General features: G+C 41.1%; 1 protein-coding gene across 1 annotated transcript in view; it reads right to left on the reverse strand.

Annotated features, from left to right (window-relative positions):
• Window positions 1–235: 235 nt before the first annotated feature.
• The window catches only part of si:ch73-22o12.1 (nectin-2), a 118390-nt gene continuing 108459 nt past the window's right edge, over window positions 236–10166 (reverse strand). The window contains exons 7-10 of the mRNA XM_037676213.1: window positions 2288–2423; window positions 2067–2124; window positions 1869–1955; window positions 236–587 (exon numbers count right to left, since the gene is read on the reverse strand). Coding sequence (XP_037532141.1) covers window positions 357–587; window positions 1869–1955; window positions 2067–2124; window positions 2288–2423 — 512 coding nt within the window. The 3' untranslated portion in view covers window positions 236–356. The remainder of the gene's footprint in view (window positions 588–1868; window positions 1956–2066; window positions 2125–2287; window positions 2424–10166) is intronic.

Genomic DNA, 10166 nt, shown 5'->3' on the forward strand with positions numbered 1-10166 from the left:
TACACGTTGTGCTTCTTTTGCATCAAGAACCAGAACATGACGGCTTCAAGCTGCTGCAATCTACGAGTTGATTACCTGTAAAATCCCACATCGAGCAGCATTTAAAGGATTCCTGCTCTACCTCCAGTGTTACCACATCGTGTAGCTGTGCACGCCAGCTGGGCGCACAGTACATGAAAAGCATTGTGTTCATGGCTCAAACTGATAAAAGCAACACAAAACTGAACCTGATCATTTCATAAGAAAAAATAGTGGTAACTAATAAAATATTCACATTTTAAAGTTTTTACTCCAACAGTCACGTTAAATCTGTCCTTTTTAAAACAGAAATGCATCCAGTCATCGTCTGAGGATCCTCAAACAATCATGGGGGTCGACATAAAGCTCTCCCCACGGCTGACATTAGGGAGACCGTCGTAGTCCTGGGGCTCACTGTCTTGGCGCGTGTAAGGAGGGGGAACCTCACTGTTGCCCGGATCGTCCCACCCTGAGGGGGCAGCAGGGAAGTAATGTTGTCCATCATGTGCTTCAATGTCCTCGTTGTCGTAGTTGTTGTTGTCATCGTCATCTTGGTAGGCATCGAGATCCTGCAGACGAGCAAAAGGTGAGTGTTCAGGAACAGCCGTTACCAAGAAGTTACTTTTGTTCTTAGAGGAATGTGAACCCCTGCAGAGCTGAAGGGACAAAAACAAGCTGATAAAGGAATAAACCCAAAATGAGGATAAACCTGATTTTGAAAATCATATTTTGTATTTTTGCTAGATTAAAGTATGCATGTTCTTCACAGTGACACAAACTCAGTCAAATGTCTTGTATTTTATCTCCGTTCCAAACCTCACATTTATGACTCACAAATAAATCAACAACTATGAGATATTCAGCCTGAATAGAAGGTCAGTCTGCAAAAGAAACAAAAAAAAAAAACCTAAACAATATTTAGTCCAAGTGATAAATAATAAGAACAAAGCCCTCATAAAAAAACAACGACTTCAAAATCTATCATGTAGACGACAACTGAAAGACTTTTGACTGTGAATGTTGTAGAGGTGCTGCAGGACAGATAATTTAATTTGTACAAATCATCTTAAAGGGGTTTGAATTTTTAACAAGTCCTAGGATTTTACAGCAGAATATGTATTTTTTTGAAAGTTTTTATGCCTTCAGATTTGAACTCAACACAAATTGTTTCCATAAATTGTAATGGTTAACCAGATCACAGCAATCTAAAGAAAACACAAACTTTTAACAAGTTCTTGTTAAGTGTTGAGCAGTGACTTAAAAAGTTTGTAAATGTTTATGATTTATAAAGTTTTTACATTTTATTGTAGGGGTCACAGTTGTGATTTTGGGCCAGCAAGTAAGCAGATTTTTGCCATTTTCTAAAAATAATCATCCACGTCTGAGCATGCTAAGCTGGTTTAAAGACAGGCATATTTATGGGCAGCACAATGTCTTACATTTGATACTTCAACCTTCAAATAAATGTACTTCCCATGATGGTGGATTTCAAAGAGGTTGCCTGGAATCCTACAGTCACTTCATATTTGATTGTTATTCTATAAATGCATCCAAACCAACGTCATTTCCTTGATGACATCATCACTAGTGGTTTGTAGTTCTTTAGCCAGTGCCTATAGGCTATACTTGAGGAAGACTACTCAGTCAAATCAAGTTTATTACGGTGTTTGAACCTTACAAGTTATATAAAAGTTCATATTTTGAGGTGCCAATATTTTTTGTCACTAATAACAGAAATTATTAAGCAACGCTCAGCGTGTTTCCACCAGGTTAAAATGAACTAGCTTTACAGCATGCATGAGATTGGACAGTTTGTCATCTACACGCTAATATTCAGGAAGTGTCCTCACCGTGATGGGCTCTGCGCTCTGTGTGGAGTAGTACTCGTTCGGCACGCCTCTGTTCTCATCCAGTGGAATGAAACTCTGGTTCACACTCTGAAGATACAGGAATACATCAAGAGATCAGATCAGTTCTGTCAACTCTGAATTTTATCTGGCTCAACACTCGGGACGATCTTGTTTTGATGTTTGCTGATCTTTACTCACCGTGATGGCGGAGCTTTTGGACTTCTGAGGCGGCGGCGGCTTGTACTTGGGTGGACGACTAAAACACAAACATACACAACTGTCATGTTTACTGAGCTACACACACAGATGTGAGACACGCAGTTCGGTGTCATCTAAAGAAGCATTTACAAACAAAACAAAAACAGACAAAAAGAAAACCAGGTGGTGTGAACTGAAGTGTCCATCCCACTGATACTCACTCTCCACTGAGTTTCTTGTTTTTGTGTTTGCGCCACATTGCGATGCCCGTTCCAATGATTGCCAGGATTAGAATGACGGCGATGATGCCTCCTATGATGCTGCCTGTGGCCGGACCTTTTTCTGGGAGACGGGTGACTGGAAAATAAAGAGATGGAAAACAGTCAGACGTCAATCAGTTGATATATTCTACGAAAACAGTCTTCATGACTGAGTGTTAACTAAAATGAAAGGGGCCTTCTGACGCTGCAGTAAACTATTAGTTTATCCAAGGTAAAGCTAGTGAAAAGTAGTTAATCCACTCAGTAAATTTTCTTTTGATTTTTTTGTTACCCATTATGATCTGCAACTCTCCAGATAACGTGCTAAATCTATACACAAAATTCCAGAGTTCATGCTCAATAATCCAGATATAAACTCCTACAATGTTCAGTCAGATCATCTGGACAGTTTTTTTTTTTTTCTGAGACGTTTCGTCCTTCATCCAAAGGACTTCTTCAATCTGAGGGGCCACCAAACAAAACTGATTCCCCCAAACAGCAAACCGTCCACATGATCTCCTGACCGATTGTTGGATTTTATACCTGGATTATTGCGCATGAACTTTGGTGTTTTGAACCACTTTGGCATGACCGTCTCAGAGGAGCTGATGGGGGAGAGGGCAGGCCCCAGGGGCCATCTTAGCACCAGCAAACTCATTTTTTTCCACTATGGAGTATGTTTGGTGGCTCCTAAACTCGAAGAAGTCCTTTGAATGAAGGACGAAATGTCTCGGCAAATTAAAAAAACAGTCCAGATGACCTGATTGAACATTGTTATACACAAAATTGTTGCCGTTTAGTTAAAACTTTTTATACAACAGTGTTGGTTATCAGCACAACAATACTGTTTTTGTTTAAAGAAAACAACAAAGTAGATGAAAGGTACCAAATTGTACAATAACTTAAAATTAATTTGTTTGAAGTTTGAAGTTTTCTACTCACACGTCTATGTACCAGTGTTTAAAATGAGCGATTACGCTACAAACATTAAGGAACATGACTTGGAACACACTCTTTTACAATCTGATATTAATATCCATGCAAAAAATCTGTTCTTAAAGACTTTATACTTGAGTCCACTATGTTAGTAAAATATCTCATGAACCACTGAACATTTTAGTGAAGCTCCCTGAAAGTAATCATCGGTTGTACATCTGCAACGGATTAACGTTTGGAGTCAACCCAGTTCAAGATGGACGCCACAGCTAATCAACACAAAAATGGCTCCAACTCCATCAGTTTTACTGATATTGAGCTAAACTCTGTGTGGTAGTAGCCGAGAGTCATTCTTGACACCATCGCATCAAGACATCTAACAATATCGCAAGAAATCACAAAATATTTATAACTCTGTCCCTTCCTATAAGATGATCAAAGGTTAAAATTCTGGCATGAGAGGCTGCGGGAGATATGCATCCCCTTCAGGAAATGATAGACCTTTAATAAACCTGAACCAATGACCTTGTTTTAATAATAAAGCAATAAATGACCTTTATAAAAAAAAATAGCATGACCTTTAACAAAACCACCATCTTTAATTTTATTAAGGCTAGAGATGGAAAACTGACATTTAAAGTCCAACAAGAACTCAAATACAGTTGATTATTTTGTCATATTTCCAATAATCCACATGTTCGTTGTAAAGTAAAAATAAAATTATTGCTGTGCAGTTTCTTCTTCTGGGATCAGTACCCTCAGGAGTGTTTACAGGGTTCCTGGGAGCTGCTCAGAACCAAAAACACCTTCTGGCTGTGAGTTTTCAAACTGTAACAATCCAAACCTTCCTGCTTCAGTTAAAACAAAAGGAACTGTAATTTTCGCTGTATAAGTCACATCTTTTTGCATAAATTAGCATGCCCTGTGACTTATGCAGCGAAAAGACTTATTTATGTTTTTTCCCCCTCATATTTATGAGATCTGATGATTTCATTCATTCTGACATGGAAGATATTGAACGCTACCATTTTCAGCCACTAGAGGGCCATTGAGTAATATGGCAAGCCAAGTGTCTCATTAATAGGCAAAAGTGGCTATTAATGAGACACTTGGCTTGCCATACAGAGCCACCTTCGTTTTGCTACGAAACTCCTTCAAACGTCAAATCGGCAGCATTTCACCGCGCCGCCCAGGAGAAACGCAGCCGATTTGACCATTAAAGTGCATTTATTAAGGAAAAGTTCAACTGAGACACACCTTTACTATAATTTCGCACCAACAAATTGTTTTTAAATGTTAATCTTGTTCATTTCTTGTTAAAAGTCCTCCCGTGCACACTCCCGCGGCCGCCGTTTGGCAGTTAATCTATTTTTGGCACAACACCGGCCCACGTTTCTGGGTGGTCAGCGGTGACGCATAAACGAGATGAGTCAGCGGCGGTGACGCATAATAGTTGCGACTTATGGCCAAGTGACTTTTTTGTTTTCCACTTTATTAGACATATTTGGACTGATGCGATTTGTATGACAGTGCAACGTGTACAGTGACAAGTATGGTAGTCAAATAATTATTTTTTTTTAATTATCTTATAGCCTTTTTGGTGACCTTTTCAAGACATCTGAAATAATCACTTTTCATTAAATATATAATGTAGAACCAGATCGATAGTAAGATAAATGTTACTTATTTTGGAAATAAAGACAAACTGCCTTACATCTGTAGTGGACTAAGCCTACGTCGAAACCCAGTCTAAGGTCAAAACTCTTGACCTTTAGAACCTTGTGGGATAGAAGCTGTCATTTCATGTATTTGAATACATAAATACAGGTTCACCCATCCTGAGACTTTCTTTCTTGAAGATTCAAGTGAAAAGAACACTCTCTTTTTATTATCATTACTATCTTACAAATGTTGATAATCAAAGTGTCTTAGTTCAAACCATTTTAGATGTTGCAGTGAACTAATCAATTTTATTAACTGAGTAATGATTTTATTCTCATGTTAAAAGCTGTGCAGAGTAATTATGCATTTTTCTGATTTCTGCTTTTGAATGAGCAAGTGTGTGCGTTTACAAGGTTACAGTCAAACGAAAAACAAGTTGTTATGTTAAAACTGTCATGTTTTAGAATCCTCTCAGACGTAAATAGAGATGTTTTGCACCTGTGTCTTAAGGCACGCCAAAACAGAACCCTCTCGGTCTGTGAGAACATTTCTGAACTGTCTCATAACAATTCTCGCTGTCTCTAACCTCTTACGTCACAAAAACACACCCCTTCTGGTCGTTTCTGACCAATAAAAAATCCCAAAAAGTGAACCGGGAAAGAGCCTTTAAAATGTCAGTACTTCCTGGTCTACACAGACTCTACAGAGACTCACAGGGACACGGAGAGACACACAGGTACTCAGAGTTGGAGAGTTGTCAGACTTCTAGAGTTCTGGAGTTCTGATGGAGTGCTGTTGGAGTTCCTGACATGACAACGAAGCTCTTCCGAGTTCCATGGGATTATAACATTTTCCACTGAGGTGAGCTGTGGCGGACAGAACCTCGCCGCTACTCCGGACGAGTAACAGCACCCTACGGAGACGCTGAAAGGGTGCGTTAAACGGAATCTCGCCTGAGACATCTCCAGGTAAAAGAGTCGTTTTCACCACCTAAGTGTACTGTGAGGAAAAGCTGAAGAAAGCCCGGAGAGTGCCGTTCTGTTCAACACTCTACCTCAAACACCATCTTTCTCCCCTTTAAACTTCATCTTTCATCTTAAACTTTTCTATCAAGTAGAAATTCTCCCAGATATTTAGAAATGTCTGTGTAAAGTGCTTACCCACATTCATGTGGGTAAAAGATCATAGTTGTACAGTTATAAATGTCTGTTGGTGCAGCAACGGAAAAATCATGGCCGTATGATTTTTCCTGATTGATTGCTTTGTTGTTATTTTCATAATTTGCCAAATTAATGTAAATGTTTGATGTTAAATTTGATTCTGTAAATAAATGACCGCATTCATTTTGATGGGTCAAATTTAAATGACGTCTCACTTTGCATTTCCTTAAATTCAGTGCACGTTTTATTCAGTCCAGAAAAATGAGGAACTCGCGTTAAATGATGAATATATCCCAGCATCTGTTCATCTACAATTGGTGGCCCGTCACGTGCTCATAAATGGACTGTAACTAGTGTGCTAATTGATTTTCATGTTGGCATGTGTTATAAAATAACAGTTGAATCCGTGCGTCTTTACGCAGCCGGAGCTGCGCGCTTGGAGCTGCACCGCCTGAAGCGAAATGCTGCATGTTTTTAAGCGTGTTGGTCTGTGATGCTCAGAAAGCTCACAGAGAAGCTGAAATTGAGTCACAAGTCTTTATAAAGCTGAATTGTACGTCTGTATGTGTAACTTAAGCTGGCTTTGAGCTGTGGAAACGCTTCATTCTGTTTGAACTGTGTTCCGGACGCTTCTGGTCCGCTTCGGTTCTGTGGTTCCGACTCGGTTCTGGAGCTTCGAACGAGTTGTTTTAAATAGCTAGAAAGACGTTTTGTCACGGAGCGCCGTTCTCTGTGCAGCTCAGGGGGTTGTTTCGTTACAATGTTTAACAGAAAAAGTGCATTTTGATGGTTTAAAAGACGAAAAAGTGACGAACTATTTTACGCTAATCTAACTTGCTAGCTGGGGAATACGCTTCGTGGTTGGTTGTTTGCTGCTTTGGAAAGCTCTGATTTGCTGAGAAAGGTTGACTGACGTCACCTCCCCTCACCCCTACGCTGCGTCATTGGTTGAGAAAGACCGTGTGTAACGTTCTGATTGGATGAGGGAAGTGTCAATCACGTCACCCGGAAATGAAATTCGTTTTCATAGGGAATAAAATCTGCTTTTTAACGCTGGAAAGCGCATTAAAGCTGTGTTCTGAAACGCTGTTTACATTCTTCGAAACATATTCGCTGAAAGTTCGCCACGTTTGAGTTTAAAGACCGTCATAAAATGGTGCTTTTGAACTACGCTAGCGATGCTAAATTTTAAGCTAACAAGCTAATGACCGGGTGGAGGACGTGTCACGTCACTTCCCCCAAGTCGGAAATGAGCTTTACCGTGCTTAAATTCGCTAAATACGGCTGCGATTTTGTTCCACAAAATTCATGTTTCATGATATAAGGTCTGATTGGAAAAATTTTGCCACGTTTGTGTAAAAAATCCGTTCAGAAGTGTTGGTTTTCACCGAAGCAAGCCGATGCTAATTTTAGCTAACAAGCTAACGACCGGACGCCACAGGAAGTTATAGCGCCCCTAGTGGACGACACAAACAGTGCCTGAGTTAAAATTGTTAAGGTTCTGCTGACATCTTGTGGAGAAGACGTGGGATCACAGGTTTTCACTTCGTTTTTAGGTGAAGAGTGACATTAAACGTTTTTATTTTCCTGAAAGGCAATTTTTGAGTTAAAAAACTTCCTCAAAGCTGAATAAACACTGTTATCTTGCATTCTAAAAGTATGAAGGTATTTATGCTGAGAGCTTTTGCCAAGCAAATTTTTATTCACTGATAAATCCTTGAAAAATGGGTACATAATAAAAATTTAGAAACTTTTAAATAAGATACAGTTACAAATATTCACAGAGTTGAATAGTTTACTCATTTTGCTAGAGGATAACGCACGTTTAAATGATAAATCACTAAATAAGAGTAAAGCTTATCAGGAAAAAGAGATTTTCTGATTTTATTTTACCACCTAAACATTTACATCTACTATTTAATTTCTAAATAGCAGATAATGGCGGACGAAGAGGTAAACACTGACCCCTTACAATCCGAGGATGTGGTCCAGACAGCCTTACACATTTTAACAAATCCAATTCTTGGCAAAACATTGGAGGAATTGCATGACCTTGATGACGATCAAAGACATGAGGAGCTGCAGAGTTTATCAAAAGCAGCTACAGTGAAGGAGGACGCAAAATCAAGCCGCGTACGGTTAGCAAAAATCTCTCTGCTTCTGAAGGCGGAATTAGACCGTTTGGTAGTGGAAAAGGGCGTGCTATTCAACGGATATAAGTTTCAAAAAGAGAGGTGTGACGAATTGATAAGTGAATCTGAGGCGCTGCAGCAACTCCTTGAGGCTGCTGAAGACCTCTCAAAGAAAAAGCTGTCAGAACAGGCTCAATCATATGAGGAGAAGTGTGCCGAGCTGATAAGTGAATCTGAGTTGCTGAAACAAAAGATTCAAACTGATAAGGACCTCTCAAAGAGAGAGCTGTCAGAACAGGCTCGATCATATGGGGAGAAGATTGCGGATAAGGAACGAGCGTACCAAGACGCGTGTGCAGATAACAATGAGTTACAAGCACGGTTGAAAACCGCTTTAAGGGAGCTGGCCGATTGCAAGGCGGAAAAGGGGTTAATAACCCGGAGTTGGCTGACTTTACAAGATGAAAATCGGTCAACAAATAAGCGCCTGACAGCTTGTGAGGAGAATTTAGCTACAGCTACAGAATGGATTTCTGTAATGGAGCGAGCTGATCCGAGAATCGAACAGGGTCAGCTACAACCACCCCAGACAGGTGCTGTTGCATCTCCTCCCCTTAGCCCCGTTTCAACACCCCCAACCCGGGGGATGAGGACGGGTCTGCACCCACCTGCACCTCTTCCTCCTGACGCCAGGCAGTCAACTCCACCCCCATCTCAGGTGGGGTTCGACCTGCACCGGTATGCACCTCCTCCTCCTGACGCCAGGCAGTCAACTCCACCCCCATCTCGGAGGGTGGGGACAGACCTGCACCAATATGCACCTCCTCCTACCAACCCTTATCAGCCACCCCCACCCCCACCATGGGCAGTAGGGGCAGGACTTGATCAGTCTGCACCACCAGTCACACCAGGAGGAGCGGGTGCATACTCGTCTTCAATGAATGACTTGCAGAAAATCTCAAAATATGTGCAACGCTTCGTTCCCGGCCCTATGGGGTCCGCAGGAACAAAAGCGTATCTCAAAGATCTGGAGTTCAGATTGAGATCTTATCCTAATGCTACGGTAGACGATAAGATAAGTCTGATACGGCTCACTTCAGACAGAGAGGTGTTCACCTTCATCGAGCGTCTACCTGATGCGACGAGGAGGGATTACAACCTTCTGTGTGAAGCTTTGATCAGAGAGTACGACCCCTGCACGGGGCCTGCTGGTTTTCCAGCTGCAGACAAGGTCACGCAGGGTAAGACTGAACATCCAAAAGTTTATTACAAAAGAATCTTCCAAGCCTATTTTGGTAACAGAAATGAGACCGGAATGGAAGAAGATGATGGTTTTAAGTTTGTTTTCAGCAAAAATCTCCACTCTGATTTTAAAAAATCAGTACAAATGATGGCAAATTTCAGAGAAAAATCCATCAGTGAGATTAAACAGTGTGCTGTGAATGTGTTTGAAGCATGTTCTCATGCTAAGACGCCCATAGAAGTGTTTCCTAGTGTAAAGGTTAAACCCCTCCCTCTTGAACTAGAAGGACGACGTGCTTCGCCGCCTCCTCCTAAGAAGAAAGAGAGGAAACAGTCTGTTCAAGCTAACAAACCGCGTACTGAAGGTGCACGCTGGGACAAAAAGGCTCCTCTTTCAGAGGAAGACAGTGATTATCGGAAAACGGGTGAACGCAGGACGCAACGATATGAGAAACCATATCGGCAGGGGCAGTACGTAAAGGAAACCCCGCAAGACGTACCTGACCGTCCCCCACCTCGGACGAAACGAACCGAGGCGAAAAAATCACAAAAGTTCCAAAAGCAAGGCCCTACACCTCTGAGCTCGGAGGAGACAGAGAAACTACGCAGGTTGTTAGAAACTTTGAAACACACTGACACGGGAACCCAACCAGGAGCACTTTGCAGTAATGTAATTCCTATTACATCTGAGGGCGCGTATGACAACAT

Source organism: Nematolebias whitei, chromosome 5 (assembly GCF_014905685.2).
Source record: "Nematolebias whitei isolate Nwh7 chromosome 5, NemWhi1, whole genome shotgun sequence".
In the NCBI taxonomy this organism is placed as follows: domain Eukaryota; kingdom Metazoa; phylum Chordata; class Actinopteri; order Cyprinodontiformes; family Rivulidae; genus Nematolebias; species Nematolebias whitei.